At 55.6% G+C, this 22,647-nt stretch overlaps 5 protein-coding genes across 5 annotated transcripts; 2 read left to right on the forward strand and 3 right to left on the reverse strand.

The window, feature by feature from the left end:
- Positions 1-331: 331 nt before the first annotated feature.
- Positions 332-1,455, reverse strand: CGGC5_v008102 (Protochlorophyllide reductase A; the record flags this gene model as incomplete). Its single annotated transcript, XM_032023425.2, has 2 exons — positions 332-1,223; positions 1,448-1,455. The coding sequence occupies 2 exons, from the start codon at positions 1,453-1,455 to the stop codon at positions 332-334; spliced, it is 900 nt and encodes a 299-aa protein (XP_031892004.2).
- A 4,077-nt stretch (positions 1,456-5,532) lies between these two features.
- On the reverse strand, positions 5,533-6,673 carry CGGC5_v008103 (putative mitochondrial carrier; the record flags this gene model as incomplete). Its single annotated transcript, XM_032023436.1, has 2 exons — positions 5,533-6,341; positions 6,568-6,673. The coding sequence occupies 2 exons, from the start codon at positions 6,671-6,673 to the stop codon at positions 5,533-5,535; spliced, it is 915 nt and encodes a 304-aa protein (XP_031892005.1).
- A 615-nt stretch (positions 6,674-7,288) lies between these two features.
- Positions 7,289-9,794, reverse strand: COG3 (Conserved oligomeric Golgi complex subunit 3; the record flags this gene model as incomplete). The annotated part of the gene is made up of 5 exons (XM_032023447.1): positions 7,289-7,885; positions 7,938-8,876; positions 8,928-9,267; positions 9,316-9,617; positions 9,684-9,794. The coding sequence occupies 5 exons, from the start codon at positions 9,792-9,794 to the stop codon at positions 7,289-7,291; spliced, it is 2,289 nt and encodes a 762-aa protein (XP_031892006.1).
- A 482-nt stretch (positions 9,795-10,276) lies between these two features.
- CGGC5_v008105 (Protein FMP25) lies at positions 10,277-12,133 on the forward strand (the record flags this gene model as incomplete). The annotated part of the gene is made up of 1 exon (XM_032023459.1): positions 10,277-12,133. One exon carries the CDS (start codon positions 10,277-10,279, stop codon positions 12,131-12,133), a length of 1,857 nt encoding a protein of 618 aa, XP_031892007.1.
- A 4,081-nt stretch (positions 12,134-16,214) lies between these two features.
- PTPRO (Receptor-type tyrosine-protein phosphatase O) lies at positions 16,215-17,789 on the forward strand (the record flags this gene model as incomplete). Its single annotated transcript, XM_032023470.1, has 2 exons — positions 16,215-16,656; positions 16,747-17,789. 2 exons carry the CDS (start codon positions 16,215-16,217, stop codon positions 17,787-17,789), a joined length of 1,485 nt encoding a protein of 494 aa, XP_031892012.1.
- Positions 17,790-22,647: the final 4,858 nt, after the last annotated feature.

Below are 22,647 nucleotides of genomic sequence, written 5' to 3' on the forward strand. Positions count from 1 at the left end.
TATTTCATTCCACCAGCACTACACTATATCTATCCTATGCGGACAAGAGCTCAGGGCTTCCGGGCAATGTCGTCTTTTTGGAAACCCTATACGTTCCTCCTGGTATTTAGACCCGCTGAACATCACCGCATCAAGTCGATCGCGCGCCCTGGCCGAATGTACCGGTTGGATACAACTACATGACCGAAGGCTGTGTGTATTGCCAGGAGGCGCGGACTTAGAAGGTCTGTTGCACTAAGCAGGTCAAAACCATTGTGCACGGCCAGAGGCCTAAGCATATTTCTTACACATAGGTTATGACCTCGAGAGTTCCTCAACATATATAGGTAGGTTACAACAGCTCGTCCGTTACAAGCTCCTGCTCCTCTTCCAGAATCTTTGTAATATACTTGCTTGTCCACTTCCAAAGATCCTCCTGCTTTACCTCATCATAACTGCTGACACTCGACTCAATCTGGGTTCGAGCATCATAATACACACCACTAGTAGACGTCTCTAATGCAACCCAAGCCAAATTCGACCCCGATTCCTGGGCCGTCCAAACGCTGAAAGACAGGACTCGACGCAGCAATGGGACGAGCGTGGGGAGCACTCTGCGCCAGAAAAATTTGAATACAGGTCCTGCTTCACGGGCCAAGCCTGTCCCAGGCATCATACCCGGATCAAACACAACGACAGTCCACTGCTTGTCCGGAATGTCAGCAAATCGGCGGTGCAAGGCGTACGACCACAGGACGTTGCACAGCTTGCTTGTCGCATACCGCTGCATTCCGCTGTTTTGGGCTGCCTCGCCAGTTGGGTGTGCCAGTTCTTCTGCAGAAGTGTATTTCGCATCGGGGACGCCTGTCTTTTGTGCCGGGTCGTGTGTTGCGCTGCTCGTTACGACGACCCGGGCATTTTCCGCAAGAAACGGTCGGAGAAGGTGAAACAAGGCCGCGTGTCCAACATGATTGATGCCAAATGTTGCTTCCAAGCCGTCGTTGGTGTACTTGATGCCATTGGGAAACTGCATCGCGGCGTTCAACAAGAGGATGGAGATTGGCGGCGTGCCTCTCTCGGAGATGGCGATGGCAAAGGATCTGATGCTCTGCAGATTGCCCAAGTCGAGCGGGAGGAAATTGACGTCTTTGTGCCCTGTGGATTGCCGTATGGAAGCAGCTGACGAGTTGGAATCGCTTCGAGATGCAATTATGATGGTGCTGTCTGGGAGTTGGCGGGCAAGGCTGGTAGCGGCATGTTAGCCAAGGCCAGAAGTGCCTCCGGTGATGAGGATAGTTCGCTTGGACTCCGTCATACTGTCGAAGAGATTGAGAAGTGCTGATGGCGAAGAGCCATGATGATCTGGGAAGGGCAGTCGAGAAATTTATATCCAGACGCTCTAAGTACTGTCCATAGTTGGAGACGACGGTGGCCCTCTAGCTATCAGGATTCCACATTACGGAGATACTTGACCATGGTGCCTTCCTACCCAACTACGGATTACGTCTTGCCTGCACCGGAGTTAGCATGTTGCAGAGGCTCTTGAGATGCCTAGGAGTGAGTAATGTACCGAAACAGATTACTATTTTGCGTAAGCCTAACGTACCATGTCAGTGGAGCTCTTCCGAGATATGATGAGGGTTCGAACTAGCAGGGGTGTCATCAACCTGCAGCACGGACTTGCGAACTATCCGTATCCCGTAGTGGAATATTTTCGGCATCCCGGCTTAGCACGTCTCCCCGTATTGCTTCGATTGTGTGCGGATGTTATGGTAACTCTGTCACTAAAGCTTACGGTTTGATATTCTCTATGTGGCGCTCTTCCATTCCCTTCTCTCCTTCACTGCAATGCTACAAGTATTCTCGCCTCTTTCACATTGCCGTTGAAGTACCATTTCGCCAGGGTTGCTGCTGTAATGGCTCATCTGTCTGAAGCTGAGGATGAGTGGAGACAAAATTGGACAGTCGTGGCCAGCTCTACTGAGAGAAGGAGGCAACAAAATCGCTTGAACCAGAGGGCGCGTCGTTAGTGTTTGCCCAGAACCTGCCCCCCTTTCACGCCCGGATGTTGATACGTAGCAGGGAAAAAGAGACATCTTGAGCGGTGTGAGGCCGCTGCCTCAAACTTCAATCCCGAGTCTCGGCTTGTAGCCAAAGACGATATTAAGTCTGATGGCCGTACTGAACGAGACTACGACTCGAAGCGTGGCCACTCTAATGTGCGCAATGCCCGCCACGATTGGCCACTCAACTACATCCTCTTACACTGTCTTAAATCCCACGAGAAGGCAGCTGAGTTTGTGCGATCAGTCATCGCAAACTGTAGCATCAACGGACCAAGACCCAGTAACCTACCCATACTCGCACGTCTTAATGTCATCAACGCGTTGGCCATCAACGCCCTGACACTGAACTTTCCGTTTGAGAAGATGTATCACGATGAATGCATTTCTCCATTCAATCTACAGGGTCCGAGACCTCAAGACGCCGCCACCTTGTTGTTATCCGTGCCAGATGGGCTTCGCCCAACTGAGCTGCAGACAACTATACAGCACCATCCCTGGATCGATCTTTTCCCAATTCCTATCATGAGAGATAATATCCTACGAGGAATCGAAGCGGGTGTAATCAACAAGGAAGAGTTATGTGGCGATATGATGAGAGTCGAGGATGCAGATGATGCGGTGGCGCCTTTTGCTGTCTGGGGGGAGGCTTGGTATGTCAGGGGCTGGGAGATAAGTACTGTATTTTTGAAAAAATGGGGTTGGCTGGTGCAGGGCTGCCCTGAAGTTCTAGAGGCAACTAAGTTCTGGAGAGAACGGCGAGGACGGACTAAAGGAATTCAAATGCCACAGGACTAATTGGCCAGCCTGAGGTGTACGCTTTCCCATCTCCAATCCCGCAGCCACCTGGTCAACACGTTCCCGCTGTGTACCAATTTGCCTTAAACGAATGGTCAATAAGAATAAGATTCTCATATGTCAAAGTTGAGTAAACTATGATAATCCTGATGGGAAAAGACAACACTGAATCCAATACTTTCTCGTCTTTCCAGACTGAATGCAAGTGCCATGCTACAAGAATACAAAACGAGTGTATCTGGTCCAAATAACGACAAGAAGGCAAACCAAATAACGACATCCCCAGTCCGAGAGGCTTTCCGATTCACACTCTGTAGAGTCTTGCCTGGAGAGGCAAGTGGTTTGCCTCATTTTGAACGAGCCTTAGGTGTGAATAATAGACAACTTGCTGCTGCGTTTGGTTTCGTTGGGCATTTCCAGAATACGGTCAGGACGGAAGGTACTAACAGTAGGAGTAATGCTTTACTAGACCGTGGATCGTGGTTATTGCGTAATTATCTTGCCTTTCAGCATCATCCATCTCTGCTCCAGCTCGCAGATTGCAGACGAATGTAAGCATGGCCGCGCTGGGTTTTACCATTTGGCCTGAAAGATCAACTTCTCAACCTCGAAGTCACCCTTTTAAGGTATCAGCTACTCACAGAACCCCAACAAACGTCAGGCGTTTCTCAGGCGATCCGTTTGCGCTGCCGTTCGCGCTTACTACCCATTTCCGTTTATTCTAGCTTGGAAATAAAGACATGGCTAGATTGAAGATACTCTCTGGCATTTCATGGCATTAACCCTGTGCTTATCTCAAGCTGACCATCGCCCTTAAATGTTCATACACAATCTGTACAAAATGCGCGGATGAAATCCACAATGAATTACTTCCAGGACGAGTAGATGGACTACAAGTCTCTTAAATACAAAATGATTCGAGCAAGATTTGAACTTGATAACGCCCTGACGCCGTACTGGCGGTGTAGCTGTTATTCATGAGTGCATCAAAAGGCACTGCGCAATAATCAACACAGCAAATCAGTTGCATTGTGAAATGATGTGGCTCAAGTTCTGTTAAAATACGATGTTTAAACATGCAACACAATGAGATCAGCGTATACCGATATATCCGGGCTGGTTCAAGATCACATGTCGAATACACTCTGATGGCGTCTTTTGATGAGCTTTCAGAATACACCTAGAACAACAGGCGCACGGGACGGATCCGGGAGACTGCGCAGAGAGTACTCAGCCGACAGCCGTCTCAGCAATAGGTTCGACAAGCCTGCCTTATCACGCAGGTAGCAAATTTCTCTCTCTGTCTCTCTGTAATGACAACACACGTTCTGCCATCGGCTCTCATCCGGCTTTAAAGGCAAAGCCATACGTTACGGCATCAGGGTTGTTCTAAGACAGATTTCTGGATCCAATGAAGCCAAATCGTTCGTAAGCTGTCCATCATGAGGTCTTATGAGTTCCCAACCTTGTAAGTACTTATAATCCCCTAGGATGGGGTGCAAGACTTCCAGCCAACAGACAGGACAATAACCTTTTGCCAGCCCTCAGTGTGCAAGGTATCCATGAAGTAAGACTTTGCCACATGAAATTTGATGCGTGATCATAGGTGTGAACTCTCTTCCACCACAACATTTCTGCCCATCAGCTGTCAATGATTCATGTCTGAATAATCACAACTAGGGGTGACAGACATCGGACGCCTGATTGAGAGTTGAAAGACGTAAATGCGAGTATTTGGGACTCTCCAAGGCCTCTTGTCCTAAGGTAGAATCACCTCTGCTGATAAGACACCATTGGTCTCGGGAGTCATTGCCCATTGGTTTGCTGGCAAGTTGTGTACCCATGGGGCTCACTTTTATAATCCCACCGCTGTCTCTTCTGGGCAGAATGCATACGTTTCGGATAGACCGTACAGTATAAATTGAAGAGACGTTCTTCGGAACTCAACAGCCAACGCGGAAATCCAACGCGTTGATCTTTTCGGTCTGATTTTGGATCGCTGTATGTGCATTTCCCAGCGCGTTATGCAGCCACACGCGTGAGTCCTTCTCGCGGAGAAGAAGCTCTTCGAAGATCCCTTTGGAATTAACATCTATTCGAAGTGTATCAAGTCAAGAAATTGACGGACGACGAAGACTAGTTTCATGTATCGCATGCTACCACTATCACAGCTTGTATTCGTTTTTCGGTGGCCTTGATTATGATGACGAGGGAACCTTGTGGGAAAAGTGTCCGCAGAAAGTCTCATTCTTGCGGAGAACGTCTACAATATGAGCTGTAAACCCAACTTATACTAGCTCCATATCGACTATCGTCCTCGTGTCAGGCAAGGGCGATCTGATGCAGGATGTTTCTCGACTTTGGTGTAGAACTGCACAAACGATTCCATTAGGGCATATCTAAGTCCGCCAAGCTTTATCGCTCTTCCTTGCCCGATGTTTTCTCCTGTTACTCTTTCAGGCTTAGATGCGCTTCGGCAGTAAGACGGGCTTCAGTATGAGACGTTGAGAAGCCTTCCGTTCGTGACACTCGATGAACCTCATCAGGCGGAGAAAACACCAAGGTTGCCAGTGATTCAGATATTCTATGTTACTCTACCCAAAATCCTGTCCGATGTATGCTCCGCCTAGACAGTCGCCCGCCTTTTCCAAAATCCCGTCATCAACCAAACATAGCCCCCGTCTCAGACCCTCTAGTTGATAGCCCTCATGGTCATCTCGACAACCGCAAAGGTACCAGCGCTCACAGGCATGGCCCTCAGCAGAGTCGGCACGATACCCCTCCAGAACCCTCTCAGCCCCTCGCCGCGGTACGTCTGCGCGAAGCAGTCGCGCATCGTCTTGTACCTCTGCTCGGCGCCGAAGCCGTCCGTCTGCATCTTGCTCTTGACGACGTCGAACGGGTAGCTGCCGAGCCACAGCGCCTCGCCCGCGAGGCCGCCGTACCACGCGACCTTGTAGCTGGGGATCTCCTTGCGGTCGACCTTGTTGCGCGCCGCGTCCGCGTTCATCATCCACTCGAACGCCAGGAACCACACGCCGTACGCCTGCGCCTCGCGCCAGATCGTCACCGCCTCGCCGCGGTACAGGCCCTTGAGCACGCCGCCGTGCGCCGACAGCTTGCGCACGCAGTCGAGCGGGCCCGAGTACAGCCGCGCCGCGCCGTGCGGCTGCGTCTGCAGACGAATGCGCACGTGCTCGATGGGGCCCGAGATGACGGAGTTGGCGACGCCCGCGAAGGCGCCTGCGGCGTAGTACTGCCCATACGAGAGCGCGGGGCTGCCGACCTTGGCGGAGTTGGCGGCCTCGAAGTAGCGGCGCGCCTGGTGGAAGGCGCCGAACTGGATGGAGACGCAGGCGCCGATGCCGAGGAGGGGGGTGAGGGTGCCCTTGTAGAAGGCGAGGGGGCCTTCGTTCTTGTAGATCTGGGTGGCGGCGTCGACGGCTGTTGTTGCGGTTGTGGAGGTCTGGAGGCGGACCTTGACAATGTCAAAGGGCTGGCCTGAGTACGTTTAGCATGCCAATTCATTATACCGATCAATTGGGCTCATTGAGATGAGATATCATGAGAATTTCGGTGGTGGGAGTGAGATGTCGTTAAGCTCGGATGTTCTTCCGAAGTCGGCCCCGTGCCGAAGCTTCAACTCGGGAAACACGCACTCATGCTTTCCCCGTTTGGATTTCCTCGACGATAAGACACAAAATGAGCCCAATTCAGAGCAACTTACCCAGGAGAACCTGCGCAATACCACCAGCTGCACCGGCAAAGAGATCCTTGGCCGTCTGCAGCGCTCCGCCGCCAGCGATCTCGGGGTCGACTGCCGCGTCCGCCATTGTGTGTTCTCGGTCTGGATCTAACCCCACGCCCAATCGCTTATCGGGGTCTCCCTCGGCTCTTTTTGCGACAGAGACTTAATGAAAAGTCTTGTGTTCGCGGCTGGATGCGAGACTAGCTGGCAGAACTGCAGCGAGAGCACGGCGGCTTCAATTGACCGAGAGGCGAAATGGTGGTTGTTGGTTGAAGGACCCTGAGCTTGAGTAGCTTTAGGTTTAGGTGAGATTTATTTATCAGCTGCCGGTTCCCCAGATAGCTGGTGTGGGGCATGCATCCAAGGCGCGAATGGCGTGCTACCGTTTGGCTCGTTGTGGTCCTCAACTTGATGACTCAGCTGCGTTCCCGACAGTTATGAGCACAATAGAGTCAGTTTTGTGGACGCAATATGCTGAGATTTTGATGTCAAGTGTGATCATCTGCAATAACTTCCTACCAATCAATTCAGACAATCATCGCATTCAGACAGGCGGACCATCTGAGAAAGACATAACAATAAGAAATAAGTATCGTTGATATCATGCTTAGCTATGCATCAGTATAGTCGGAATATTAATCGAGTCCAGAATGTTCTTGCTTGCCCGATGCTGTTTGGCTTCCGCTGAAATGTCCAATATCTAGTACCGCCTGATACCCTTCTTCTCACCGTTCGCCGCCTCTTGCGCCTGCGCATTAATCTGGATAGCCTCCTTGAGCTTCCCAATGACCTCAGGCTGATTGTTGAATGCCCGTTGCAATACCTCGTCCAGCTCCTTCTCGACCTTGCCAATCGGCTTCACTCCCACCTTTCTTTCTCTCGCATCATTCATCAGCTTGCCCCACCGCTGAGTGAAGGCGACGATCGATTGCCTCAGCAGCTCGTCAAGCTGCTCGCTCATATCCTCCACCGTCAACGTCTTCGCCGTCACCGACGGCTGCTGCGTACCACCACGTGACCAGAGCGATCCGATGCTGATGATGTTGCTGACAAGGCCGACCCAGTTCTGAGGGCTCAGGTGGTCCCAGATATGGCCAAAGTGCTGCATGGCGGCGGCGTCGCTGCGAATGTCACCAATCTCAAGAGACACAAGTTCGTTCTTGATGATGAGGAGGTTCTTGACCATGAAGAGGTCGGCGTCGGTGCCGGCTTTGATGGACTTGATGCGTGCTTCGGCGCGTTGCAGGATTTGAATCGTTTCGCGGACAATTTTGAAGACGACTTGGCTGTTCTTTTGCTGCCGACAGTGTTAGTTTGTGGTCCGAGTGGATCGGAACTCTAGGACTTACGCTTCGTTCTTTCGGCATAGCCTGGTCGTACATGGACAGCAGCGTCAACGCCTGCTTCACCGTGGGGTACGCGTTGGACGTGGACAGGCCATTAATCACAGGCCCAATTGTGAGTGCGTCATCTTTCACCACGGCCTTGGTAACCGTCTTGGTGATCTCCGCCTCGAAAGAGTTGTCGGTGAAGACCCATAGGTGCTCCGTCAACAGCCTAGCACTGAGTTCTCGGCACTGACGAGCAAAGGGTGACTCTTCTTCATCGTAGTCGAGAACCAGATACTCATTCGTCAACCAGCCGACAACACTGCAGATCGTGTCGAGGTCAGCGGATTGCAGGGCGGATTGCAGGTTTGTGGCCAGGTGCACGATGTTGGCCGGGTTCACGAGCGACCTGTTGTTTGACTTGAGAACCATGTAGGCAGACTCGAGGTCTGAGCTCCATTGGAGATCGAGGCCAAAGATCTTGGCAAACAGGTTGGACTCGTTGAAGGCGCGTTCAAACGTTTGCTTGATGTAGTTTCTCGACGCCGTCTCCACGGACAGGTCCTTGATCTCCTTCTTGAACTCGTCCACGTCGTGCTGCATCATGGGCTTCAAGTCGCGATCGCGAACGGCGAGATATGACTGGAAGAGGTTGCTGACGGTATTGGAGTATATCTCCTTGGCGACACCAGCGATGGGAAGACCGTATTCGTCATATACGCTGTTGACGACTTTGTGGATATTCGGGATCAGCGAGTACGAGTCGAGAATCATGTCCTGGAAGCGGCCATAGGCGATCGCATGCCGTGTCGCTTCCGACTTTGTCGCTGCGATTTGACCTGCGATCTCGGATGAGATGCTGTCCAGTCGGTTCGTGAAGCCAACCTCGAGCAGATGCAGCGCCTTGGTGAGCAGAGACTCGTAGCGCGCAAGGTATGATTCAGCATCACGGTAGGTTGTCTGATATCTGAGGTTAGAAACAGCGGCATATGAGAGACGAGGGGATCGTACATGTTTAGACATGAAGTTTATGCAGGAATCCAAGTTCCTCAGGACCTCGCCGAACGAGTCGTCGTCTACCAAACGGCCCGCACCAGGCGCGTTCAGGCGTCTTGTGACGTTGTCGAGATACAGATAGAAGTGAATATCGGTGCCAACCTCGTCCGCAAGCTTCTCGAGTCTCTGCTGCTCGGACAGCAGTTCCTCGCATTGCGACTGGAACGACGAAGTCTGGGCCTCCACAGATTGAAACGAGTCGGAGAGCGTCGTCAGGAGCTTTAGAGCAGCGTTCGTGTCGTCAATGAGAGCATCGAGGTGTCGTTCGGTCAGCGTCAATTGGTCTTTGTACAGCCTGGTCTCTGTTAGCAACCTTCCCAGAAAGTGAGGATGCCGAACGCACAAGTATTCCTGCTGGCTGGCTTCGAGAAGCTGCTCGTCACAATGGTCCAGCACTGGCCTGCGACTCAGACTGGGGTCATTGACCTGCGCCGCAACGTCTAGGGCATCCCAATTCTTGTCCTTCCTCCGCTTCCTCCTCTTCTTCTGCTCGTCTTTGGCCAATTGAGCTCGTACGACATGGTAGAAGTCGGAGTACGACTTGGCGCGGCGCAGAACCGTGGCCTCCGGGGGGGTGTTTGTGTCTTCGATCTCTTCAAAGATCTCGTCGAGAGCTTCAGGTGTATCCGATGCCTGTGCTATGCCCTGCGACGCAAGCTGCTGTTAGAAAGCTGTCCAGAGCGGGGTGGGGTGGTAGCATCGCGGGCTTACGTTGGGCTGCTGCAGCAGCGATTCCTTGCGACGGTGGCCAGCCCCTTGCGCGGCAGAGGCGGCCTTCTTGGCCACGTCGGGCACGAAGCTGTACCAGGAGTCGTCGTACATGGTGGATTGGCTGCTCGCGACGGTGGAGGAAGGCTTCGGCGGTGGTGATCGGGGCAAGCTGTCCGTGTCCGATCTGGCGCCGGTTGACGTTCCCACCTTTTGCAGCACAGCTGTCCGGTTCGGTGTGGTGCTGCCAGCTCACCTCACCTCAGCTTCAGTAGCCCGTTAGTGGAGGTCCCTGCCATAAACCGGGCGGAAAATCATTGGCCCCAGCTGCGATGGCTTTTCATGGTGGGGCCCGCATGTTCCATCCGCTGCGGGGCGCACGGTCCCTGCACGGGCTGCCAGGGGTCCAAAGTCTAGATTTAGTGCTGGCGAATCGAACTTTTAGTTTTCGTGGATGACCTCACGACCTGTCAGCGACCTCCCGGTCGCACCTCACTCTGCGGTGTTACTCTGGCTGTCTCAATGCACCTATTGCGATACAATCCGATCCCTTACTTACACCATCTTTTAATATGATTCATCCTGGGAGCCTCACGATGAAGGCTTGCAGAACCATCACCCACGCCCGCGCGTCTCTTACAGCGCAGAGATGCTCCTCCGCCGCCGCACGCCAGCAATGGCGTCGCCATGCCAGCGGAGGTCCTCGCCGTCCGGGGCAGAAGTCTCTACTCGGGAAGCTCGTCCCATTGGCTCTCACAGCGGGAGTCGGTGGTGGTCTCTACTACCTGGACGACTCGATGAACGGCCCCATCAAGCAGCTGCTCAGCGGCGAGAGCAAGGACGCCGACGCCCGCAAGCCAAAGTACCAGCAAGCAGAGATCGAGTTTGAGAAGTCGAGGAAGCAGTCTCAGTCCGGGTCTAAGGAGGAGAACCGCGACCTCATCAGCTCTCAGCACCTGCAGGTCAAGAAGAGCTGGGAGAACCCCGGCGTCTACGCCTGGGGCTCCAACGTGGGCAAGGTCATCGACCCCAAGGCCAAGGAGAGCGTCGTCAAGCTCCCGCGGAGGATTCCTTACTTTGACGGAAAGCTGCTGAGGGATCTCAAGCTGACGCAGGATTTCGGCGCTGCCGTTACGGAAAAGGGCGACATTGTGCAGTGGGGATTGGGCTTCTCAAAGACGGATCCTTCACCTGTTGAGACGCTCAAGGGCAAGGACATTTCAAAGATTACGGTTTCCAACGACCGCATCATCGCTCTCTCATCAAACGGATCGGTATACTCACTCCCGGCGGCACGCAATGACCAGGAGACTGGTGCCAAACTGGAGCCGCAGTCAAAGTCGTCGTCCTGGATCCCCTTCTGGAGCTCCAGCGGCCCCGAGACCGTCAACTTCAGAATCCTGACGCCAAAGTCGCTCAGCCGCGGTGAGAAGGTCATCGACGTCAAGAGCGGTCTGCAGCACTGCCTGCTGCTGACGTCCAAGGGACGTGTCTTCTCCGCCGCCGCCAGCACCTCCGAGTTCCCGTCCAACGGTCAGATGGGCATCCCCGGCCTCAGCTGGACATCCCGCCCCGCGGGCCCGTACGACCAGGCGCACGAAATCACCGGCCTGTCCGGGTTCAAGATCGCTAAGATCGCCGCCGGCGACCTTCACTCCGCGGCCCTGGACAAGGACGGCAAGCTCTTCACCTTTGGCGACAACACCTACGGCCAGCTCGGATTGCCCGCAGAGGCCATCTACCAGAGGATCGACGTGCCCTCCCTCCTGCCCACCGCCAAGCTCTACGCCAACAGCGGCCTGATCCCCAAGATTACCTCCGTCGCCGCCGGTGGCATGAACACCTTCTTCACCGTGGACGCCGCGGAGGCGGGAGGCATCCAGACCGCCGCCACCACCGGCGACCTCGCCCCGGCACGCCGCATGCCCCGCATCGCAGCCGACCTCTGGGCCTGCGGCCAGGGCGTCTACGGCTCCCTCGGCACGGGCAAGTGGACGCACGTCACGCCGGGCCCGGCCAAGGTCAAGGCGCTCTCCTCGCTCTTCGAGTTCGACGAGCAGGCGAACCGCATGTGCCCGATCCGGCTGCACGACATCTCGGTCGGCAGCACGCACGTGTCGGCGACAATGGACAACGTCACGCGCGTGGGCGCCGGGGCGCGCGGCTCCGAGAACGACACCAACTGGGGCGCCGACGTGCTCTTCTGGGGCGGCAACGAGCACTACCAGCTCGGCACGGGCAAGCGCAACAACCTCAACGCGCCGGGCTACATCGGCGCGCTGGACGGCGGCGCGGGCGACGCGCTCATGGGCCGCGGCGGCGAGACGCACCGGTTCCAGCTGACGCCCCGGCAGACGGTGCGCCTGGGCGAGGACGGCAAGGGCAGGAAGGTGAGCTTGGAGCAGCGGGTGGAGTGTGGGCGGTTCGTGACGGCTGTGTACTCGGGCGTGTAAGTGGCCTTTGTGCCCTTTCTGCGACGGCAACGTCAACGCGGACCGACTGTTACACGTTTCACCATTTAGGGGGGCACGTCACTACGATGTTGGGAGGAAGGAGCTGTGCGACTAGAGGAACTGGGAAGGAACACTGTAAGGATATAACCATGTAATTTTACACGCAGACCAAGAACATGACCGCTATAAGGCCTGAGGTCGACGAGCTATGGGGGGAGGGCGTTTCTGGCAGGGATACTTGACGCGGAGGTAGTGTAAAGCAGGCTGGACGTCGTCGATAAGTCGGAGATATTATCAAAGGGGATCATCAGCCTCAATAGGCCCGCCCCTTTTTTTCGCTTGACCAAATTTCAACTCACCTTCTTTTTACCTACTCGTTCAAGAATCCTGGTGTATCCATGTGTGTGGAATGGTGGTGGTGGGGGGCTTTGTAGATCGTCCGCGAGATGCTGCAGAACGTGAATCATCTGAAGTCTGGTCTGTGCTTGGCGTTGTTTTCGAAGGAAAGGGGGGTGGGTGTGCGGTCAAAGTCGCTTCGTTCCGGAAAGGCTTTCTCGGCGAAAGTCTGGGTAAAAACAGGGCTGTGTGATGGTATCAGTAGCAATGTGGGCAACTTGTGACGACCGACAGACACACACAGAGAGAGAGAGAGAGAGAGAGAGAGAGTCGCAAGCATTACGTGATGTATGTTACATGGAACCATCGCCATCTCGAGTCGTACGCCTAACGCAACGACTTGCCGAAGACGACGATACGTGAGCGAATGGCGTGGCTTTCGGGCTTGGCGGGCCGGCTTGGTAGTAACAGACCTTAGGTTGGATGCCTTGTGCAGCCGATAGAGTTATTCCAGAAGCTTGTCATCCGGAATGGGGGAAAGAGGGAAATTAGTACCGATGAATGTGTAAGGTAGGTAGTATCTCGGTCTCGTGTTGACGGATCTGCCCGTGTGTGCGTGTTGTTGCGAGAAAGTTGTCTCTGATGATGTGAGGCCAACACACACGCTGCGGACGAGTCACCTTCCATCATGTTTGTTTTCCGCCCTTTCCAGTAAGTAGGTTTGCCAAGCCTTTCCTATTCCGCTCGTGTTGGGTGATCATCTACAGCAGGGCATCTAAACTTAGCACACACACACGCACGCATGCGCGGCGAATGGCCGAATGACTTGCAGGCAAACAAACACGCACGCAATGCCGCGGATGATCTGTTCCATGGGAAGCAGAACTGTCTGGGTGGGAAAACAGCCGAAAAGGGCTTTTTGCTGTGTCCCGTTTACTTTCTTCGGCAGAACACTCGGCCGTGACAGGTCACAGGAGGCGGCGGCGACGGCGGGCCCGTCCCGTCCGCCACCCATCTTGAAATAGGAGTGTGGCGCTCGCGCGATCGGCAAGTTTCGTCGAACCTGGCGGTTCCGCCAAAACAGACGAACGAGGTTGCGGACGAATGGGGTGACTTTTGATGTGCCCGTGGGGGAGAAGCGAGAGAGAACCTACGATGGACACTGATTTTCCTCCACAGCCTCCTCGAAGAGGTAACCCACTCGGCAGCGCTGGACCGAGCCTGTCCGACAGTCGCACTCGAGAGGAGAGAGGTTGAATGGGATGTTCACTTAAACTTCTTTGACTTTCTCCCGAAGAAAAGTCTGAAGATAGAATTTCTTGAGAGAGGGAAGATGCCGAGATACGAGCGGCCAGATCTCAATCTTCTCAATCTTGGCTTGTGGTGGAGGTTGCTCACCTCACAGTTCAGCTGGAAGCTTTCCGAAAAGTTAGTGGAAACGGCCAATGAGACGGCGGGGATTATGCCGTGCGGGAGTGGAAAAGGGCGGGCAGCCCCCCCGTTTCGGGATACGGTTACCGCTGTACGGTGAGCTGCAGGGAGGTGGTCTAACTGAGGTGCCAACCTGCCTGCCCTGCGATGCCCTGCAGCAGCACCAACGGCAGCATCAGCAGCAGCACAGCATCGGGGACGGGACCTTGGCAGTGTGAGTGAGTGAGTGAGTGAGGCATGGAAGCCCAATCAGTGGAAGTGGGCATCCAGCTCCTCGGGACGCGGCGGCAAGGCGGAGGCTAGTGGGGCTACAACGCCCCGGGGCCCCCCCTGGCGCCGTGGTCACTGGTGTTGCCCAGAAGCAAAAATACCCCCACCTCGCCATTAGCCCCCCTCCCCCAAAGCAGGTGCTACGGTGCTACCCCCTAGAAACCCAGCAAAACCTCCGTGCACTGCCTTGAAGGCCCCTGTCAGCCGCTGCGGGCGGAAGGCAAAAAAGACACCTGGACAGGGCAGGGCAGGGCAGCAGAGAGACAGACAGGCAAACACTGCGAGTGAATGCTGCCCTGGCCTGAGTTTGAGGAGCTGCCCGGAAGCCGGGAAGAGAAAATAAAGCCCCCTGGCCAAAGTAAAGTCGCATTTGCAGATTGCAGGAACAGGGCCAAAGGGACGGCTAGATTGTATCGAATTCCATCGGGTCCAGGCCGTCTCGCCCAATCGCCAAAGTCCGCCCCTCGGCCGGAAACAGAACGTGCAACGAAGCAGGATCCAGGGAACTTCCCAACCAACCTGCTGAACGTCTGGACTCTCACTGCTGCCATCATCTCACGTCTTCTCGCCCTTAACTCCTACTGCTCCGATCATGTCTCGATAACACCCGCCCACACATCCGGAAGCCTCCTCTTGCGCCGCTCTCCTTATTCTCCCCTCTGGTCTTCACACTCTCCCTCAGAGTCTCTCTTCCTCCGTCAACCTCACAGCTCCTCCCACTGCTCAGCCAGGCTCCACGTTGCTCGCCCTGCCTGCCCACGTTCCCGTTCGTGGGGGAAAAAGACGGGAAGCTTTTACCGAAAAGAGAGAGCTTGCGATACCCGCCTTTTTTTATTATTATAATCAAATTTCTACTCCGTATTGTCGTCCTAATCGTGGCAATTTCCGCTTCCGAAGCAAGGCCAACCAACCCTCTTCAAGCTGTCGGTTTTTTCACAGCTTTCTTCTTCTGCTGCCTCCGCTCACACGCTGTCTCTCTTCTCTTCCACTGTCAGGGTTTCCTCGCTCTCTCTCTCTCTCTCTTTTCCCTCTCCATACATGCTCCCTCCCTCCTTCTCTCTTTCCCTCTAAAAACCAATACTTGTCTCCCTCTACTCTCCCCTAATATCAAACAACCTTTCCCCCATCATCCCACCACCCGACTCCCTTCCTGGCCGACGGCACGTGCCTCCCGAGTGACACAAACCAAAAAAGAAACCCGACTCGTGACGCACGAACTAGGACGCAGCACGCCCTCTCGTCCAACGCACCGCACGCCCACGCCCACGTTCACGCCCCCCGACTCTGCAGCGAGCACCACCGAGGGCCTATCCATGCGCGTCTCTCATCCCGATCGCCAGGAACGCAGCTAGTGCCCTGCCACTCGTCATCTGTCGAGTCCACCCTCTCGCGCGCGCCTGTCCTGTCGTTGGACTTGTGATTCACGCGCATCACACTGCCTGCCTGCCTGCCTGCCTCCTGGCCAACGGCGACACATATCTTTTTCTCCTTTGATCCTCTCTCTCTGCCTCATCCCTCCTCCGGGTTGCAAACATCTTCTTCTCCCTTCCACCTACGCAAAAGGCAGCAAGCACCCCTCGCCATCCCAAGGGAAGCCGACAAACCAACAAAACTCCGAGCCCGCCTCACGGTTAAGCCACGCCGCACCAAGCGCCCGACTCGCTCTACCCCAACTGTGGCCCTCGCTGCAGCTCTCCGTCTCGCCGGGCCGCCACGCTATATCCAAAAAAAGAAAGGAGCTTCCTGCAGGCCGCCGACTGCCACCACACTCACCACCACCACCACCACCACGGCCCGCAAAAACTCTGACGACATTACGGCCTACTTAAGCAACCCTTCACGCCGGGCGGTGCTTCGCACCATTTCGCCGACTTCTTTGTCGCTCCCTCCGTCAGCTTCATCGCTTTCGCGGTCATCTTCCGACTTCCACCCGACGAGCCACCGAAACCCCAACGTCGTCGCAACAGCTTCACGCCTCTTCAGCGCACCCCGCGCACCCACCGTGACATCCTCAGCCTTACCACAACCACCCCGCGCGAACAAGATGGACCACCTCCCGAAATTCCGCAGGAAACCAAAGATCCCAACCATTTCCACCACCGACGTCAAACCTCCGCTGTCCCGCAACGGCAGCGGCATCATCGAGCAGGAGCACCCTTCGCCCCAGCAAATCTACCCCTCCACGACCGTCACCGTCACCAGCAGCGGCCGCCAATCCCCGAAGCCCGGCCTGCGCAAGTCTGCCTTCCGCGGCTTGCACCTGCGCAGCTCCGGCAAGCGCGTCCGCTCCCCGCCCCCCGCCTCCCTGCCCTCTACGCCTCCGCCGGCCATCGTCTCCCACGACGGCATCACTTCGTCGCCGGCGTCCACGAAAAACAAGGAGGGTAGGGACGATGCGGCCGCCAGAGCGTCGTCGGACAGGGAGAGCCGGGCGAGCTCGACCCCCAAGCCAAAGATCCCGGCCTTCCTGGATCTCTCCACACCAGGTAGGAGCCCCTCGCGGAGCCCTTCTCGTTGGAAGCCCTCCAGAAAACGAGGACTAGGCGCTGACCATGACATGTCGCGGCTGCCCACAGACCTGGAGAACAAGTTCCAGGAGCTCGTCTGGCAGGAACGCAACCGCCTCGCCGCCGGCATGGCCCCCGACGCCGACGAGAACTCGAAATGGGGCTCCTTCAAGCAGACCGATCTGAGTCGCGGCGTCCAGGACCGCTACTTCAACATCAAGCCCTGGAACCACAACCGCATAAAGCTGCGCGTCCCCGAGGACGAGCTCGACTACGTCAACGCCTCCACCATCACCCTGACGTCTCCCTCGAACAAGGACCTTGAACCGCTGCGCTACATCGCCATGCAGGGCCCGACGCAGGCATCCCTCGACTTCGTCTGGCGTATGGTCGCCGAGCAGCTCTCCTCGCCCGTCGTCATCGTCCAGCTCACGAGCATGTTCGAGAACAACCAGGCAAAGTGCTTCCCCTACCTGCCCATGGACGAGGAGGCCGACGGCGGCGGCTGGGTCCTCAACGAGACGGACGGCTGGAACGACGGCTGGACCGCGACGCTCTCCTTCGACTCCCTCGAAACGCTCGAGAACGGCGCCATCGAGGTGCGCAAGCTGCGGCTCCGCGTCGGCGACGAGGACGAGGACAGGATAGTCTGGCACATGCTGTACACCAAGTGGCCCGACTTCGGCGTCCCCGCCGTCGACGACCTCGGTAGCTTCTTCACCCTCATGCGCCTCTCGCGCGAGTACAACACCGCCGCGCCCGCCCCGGACACGCAGCCGCGCATTATCCACTGCAGCGCCGGCGTCGGCCGCACCGGCACCTTCATCACGCTGGAGCACCTGATGCGCGAGCTCGACGAGGGCGCGCTGCTGGACTACGACGCGGGGGCCGGCGGCGCGGGCGAAGATCTCATCTACGCGACCGTCGACGCCCTGCGCGAGCAGAGGCGGAGCATGGTGCAGGCGGAGGCACAGTACCTGTTCCTGTACCAGGTGCTGCGGAAGCTGTGGCAGGAAAAGTACGACGTGGAGGACAGCAGCGACGGCGACAGTGAGCCCGCGGCTAAGAGGCTCGAGGTTGACGAGCGGTCGTCCCTGTCGTCTATGGATTGACGCCCGGTTGAAGTCACGGCCAGGAGAGGGGGAGAACCAGAAGACGACGACGACGAATAAACATCATACCTAATCATAAGAGCGGCGGCGGCATGGGAGATGCGATCCATCTCTCCTCTCTTTTTTATTTAATCACATGAAAGCGACCAGCAGCAGCAGAAGAAAGCATGACCGGCGGCGTTTCTCAAGGGGCGGGAAGTAGCATGAGCATGAACGGAACACACACACACACTCGACAGGGCGTGTAAGAATACGATACCAAGACGCTGGACTCTTTTTTTGATACCCGCGTAACATGGCTATATTGGAAACAGGACAGACACATTTGGAGGCGGGAGACATAGGTTTTAGTGGGAGAATTGCAAGCCGCGCAGAGCGACGGCGCGCACCCAATATATGTTTTCAGATACCCTCATCACCGGTGTCTTTTTGACCGTTCAGAACTGTGTCTTGGTCTTGCAAGTGACTCGTGTGCGGCATCGTCAAAGTGTCAGACGAAGGCTTTCGTTCATGACATGACTTGATCTTGTGGCCATCCATCCCTCATAGCAAACAACCCCTACAACGGAAAGCATAAGCAATAATGAGGTTCATGTGACAGTCCGCGGATTCCACGGGGGTCCAAGCCATAGGGCTGACTGTTGGGCCTTTGGCTTTTTTGGTGTTCCCTATTCCTTCCCGCCCTAAATCTTTTCCTAGTCTCGGAGCGAGGTCCGAGGTCCGGCACGCACAGTCAGATACACTCGAATGCCCGCTACGCGCGATTTATATCTTGTAAACCAGAGGCAAAAACACCGAGAATTCACTCAAAAGTCCGGTGTCCTCCAGGGGTTAGTCGCAGAACACACGCCAGGGCAATAGTCAAAAAAAGCAGAAAAGTTTGAGACCTGCGGGACAAGCATATAAAAAAGCCTCAACGCCTAAGCGCAACATTGCGGACCAGTTCGGCGCCGGCGCAAAGGCTAAATGATTGCAGAATATGACGTATCGTTTCTTCAGCACGTCAGGTTGTCAATCAGTTGTTGAAGAACAATTTTGGGACACGATGATTGGGCAGTTGCACATCGCGGGTCCAGATCTCAAGAAGGGGAAGAAGAAAATTGGGCTCGAAGGTTTAGGGAAGCTGCCGAAAGGTGAGATGTGACGGCGCACGCAACCTTGCGAGGGACGCGCACGTCCAAATCTCCCATGCCTCTCTCGCTCTTTCCTGGACGAGGAGGTCGATATCTGGACAGTGCACAGAGTTGCGGTCAATCTATGCGCAGTCCTTTTGATGAACCGGCATTGCAGCATGGTTTGGGGCCGTTGGTCCGAGGTTGAACGTTAGACGTGCGATGTGACGAGCGTTCTGCGATACCGGGCTCGGTCCGATTCAGCACGACACCTCAGCCGGTAACGTCCAGGGTCGGCATCCATCCTCGGGAGAGGGAGCATGTTGTCGACCTCACCGGACCATCTCTCGGCGAAGGAGGAATGTCATTGTCACATGGGGGCAAGTACGCGCGAAACAGCAGTCATCTTCTTGACCGGTCCCGGGGCCTCCCGCAACTCGGTGTGAGATTGCTGACCGGGGGTTTGTGGAGATGTACACGTGTGGTAAGCCGGGGTTCGGGAGGGAGGGAGGGAGGTACGGGCCTGTCCCTCGATTTGCCCGTCGAATGAGACATCCGCGCTTTTCTGTCATCTGCGACTTGCGATATGAGAAAGATGAGTTCTCCGATCAAACTCCGGATTGCCTTGCATGTGTACCTATTGACCATGTGACGGTGACGAGACGGCCAGGATGCAGGATGCGTCATTGGCTATGTTGCGAGGGCTTGCATCTGACAGATCACTGGCGATGAGATCGGACAACCTCTCGCGGAAGCTTGAAGATGAGAAGATGTACGCATCTACTCGATCAACAGAGTCGGAGAAACGGTAAAGATGCGCGGGAAGACCTGAAGATCCTTGAAGTTTAGCGGATAAATCAAAGGCCACGAACAGTACATGGCCACTGCAGGAAAGGACCCTGGTTCGATGGTGATTGCCCGGTGTGCCTTCCAGTCCAGTCCATGCCCCTGAAGGATCCGTCGGTAGAATGCACCGAGGAAGGTCACCAACCGAGACCGAGACCGTCCGTCGTTCCAGCAAAGGGCAAAATCCACATTTCCAACCCAGGCCTCTGGAGCGAAGGTTATCAACTTGCGAAAATCTCTAGTTCGGTATGATGGGCGAAAGGGGAAAAGATGAGATGAAGGGGTCTTGGATGATCTGATGTGACGATTCTGATGGAGGCAGTTCGGACCGGCGCGGCTAATTGGGGCCGGCTGGTCTTGGTATTCTCGGGCCCCGTTTTTGCCCATCGCTTTCGAGTCCGGCGATTAAGAAAGTGCCGTTTCCAAGTTGTCGTCCCCGTGGCTTCGTGTGGAGTGGCATCTCAATAGCCGCTTTCCCCGGACTTTGACGTGCCCGAGAGGTCGACGGTTCCATTAATAGCGCCGTTCTCGGGAAATGCGGTATGCTGTCGTTAGCCGTGCGACCTGTCGTTCAAAACTTCGCGGATTACTCTGTGACTCGAATGACGATTGTGCAACCAGCAGACGTACGTGGTATCTTCTCGAGAGCGCCTCGAGTGGTGTGCGAAGGCTGCGAGGATGCGAACGCCTACTGCAGTGACATCTTGTGCCGTCGTTACACGGCAGGAGAGCACGGAGCAAGTCGGGTTGCTGAAGCGAGGTGCAGCGCAACTCAGCACCACAGGCTGGGGAACGAAACGAGATGAACCGGCAAATGAGGGGTCCGTCGACAACCCCGGATTCAGCACGGCAGGGTGCGGCGCGTGGTTGTTTGGAGTTGGGGTTCTAAGGCGCAGCGGAGGTTTCTTTCAGGCGCCCTCAATTTAGCCATCACGCGCGTTGTGTGATGGCGGGCGGCCAGTCGATGAAGCTCTGCCGCTTCAGAGTTTCCCTCCGGCTGTTTAGGTTGGTGTGCCGGACTTGATGATGTAGTGGATGCGACTCCCAGGTGTAAGTTGACGTTGATTCGCATGCATCGAAATGGTGTAAGTGGTATCCGACGTGTCTGTGCGTTTCTTTCCGCTGCCCATCATGACTGGCAGCAAGCGGCCGGCTGGCTGACCGAAGCGTGGGCTTGACACATGGTAGAGGCGCATCGAGGGCTGCAGGGTTGCGGTGAGAGCCTAAGGGGGTCTTTTCATTTGGAGCACCCGCCGAGCTTGACCTTTCGCTCTCTGCATCCCGGGGCACGGACATTGCCATGCGAAGTGGCGCCTTGTGCTGCTGGAGTTGAAATGCTGTGGCACTTACTCGTTCGAGTGCAAATGCCGGTGTACCTGGATATTATTGCGTGTGGCCAACATCAAGTTTGCGGAGAGCCAAACGGGCGCGAAAGGCCTCTTGCAATCCCGAGTGCGCGGTGTACACAATACAGCGAGGCCTGGTAAATGACGATGCCTGTCAAAAGTCTCTTTTGTGGCTTTTCCTGACGTCCGGATCCCAGATGACGCCCTCCCCGAGCGACGGTTCATTGAGCTTGAGCTCAGTCGGGACAAGCGCATCTCTCGTGTCGCATGGGTTGAGTCAGTTCTTACAACGACCGCTAGAAAGCAAGGCGGTTTCCCCAGAAAATAGTAGCGACCTCCAAGGTCGGCGCAAGCTTTGGGGTGCGACATGACAGCGCAAACCTGGTGTGTCTGTTTGTGTGTGTGTGTGGATGCGCTGAGAAGTGGTGTGGGTGAGAGATGAGTTGGCCCAACGGGCGGCAGTTGAGAAGAGAAGCGAGGCTGGATTGGGATAGGAGGAGAGCGAGGCTCCATCCGGCAGGGTTGCTGGCGGGCTTCAGACGGGAAGAGACCGCAAGTCCGGGAGAATGGATGGGTTGGAGCCTGGAGGTGTCTCGGACTGCTGGCGTTGATGTCGAGTCTGGCGGTGAGACGACATAGGGAGAGAAGTGAGGCCTTCCTTCATTGCAGGTATGGGGTCAAGCACTGGACTTGGGATGAGGTTGAGTTGGAGTTCGTAGTCATAGCTGCGGGAATTTGATTTGCGGAGTGCACAAAAGCATGAAGGGGAGATAAGCCATTGAGATGTGACTTGTCCGGCAGCGAAGGGAGTTGGATCCGGGGAAAGGCAATTCCAAGGAACTGACAGCTGCGCACGGCGCTGGTAGGTCTGGGCGCAGCCTCATGACGCCGACCGCCTCCGTTGCGGAGTGGTCGGTGTGCGCTGCTAAGCACCATTATCGCATGGGTGAAATCTGAAGCTCGAACCTGGCGGAGATAAGTGGAAAGCTTGCAGCAGGAAGTGGTCAGAGGTCGGTGCGAGATGCGAGGTGTGTAGAAGACAGGCTGAGGCGATGATGAGAATAACGATGATGTTGTGTGGTTGGAGACCCGCCCGGAGTATTAGTCGGGTCCTTGGGCGGAGGGATACTGGAAGCGAAGGAAGCTGGTCCCAGTTGAACACGTCCCGTCGCGGGCAATTTCAACAGAACCATTTGTCTTTTGCCTGTTTCGTTACTCTCGGTGTCGTTACCATGCCGAAGGCGACGATGTTTCTGTCGCTCCGTAGGTAGGTAGGCATCCCGAGCTCGGGTCCAGGTTGGTCCATGTGAAGTGGTCTCAGTCAACCAGCCATCCGGGCTGCCGAGCAACACAATCACATGCTCTAGGTGTCATCCCTTGGTTTGATGTAGGATGACGAGGCAGAAAAAAAGGACAGAGGCAGAGAAAGCGAAGGGATTGAGTTTGAGGCAGGCACTGGCCCCCGTTGGAGGCTCTCGTCCCTCTTTCGTCTGGTGTTTTGATACGTAAGATCTCATGTCCTTTTGCTGCCGGCGAGTCAAGAAAGGTGCGCTA

This window comes from Colletotrichum fructicola (genome assembly GCF_000319635.2).
Source record: "Colletotrichum fructicola Nara gc5 chromosome Unknown KSG_Nara_v1_contig04, whole genome shotgun sequence".
Taxonomy (NCBI): domain Eukaryota; kingdom Fungi; phylum Ascomycota; class Sordariomycetes; order Glomerellales; family Glomerellaceae; genus Colletotrichum; species Colletotrichum fructicola.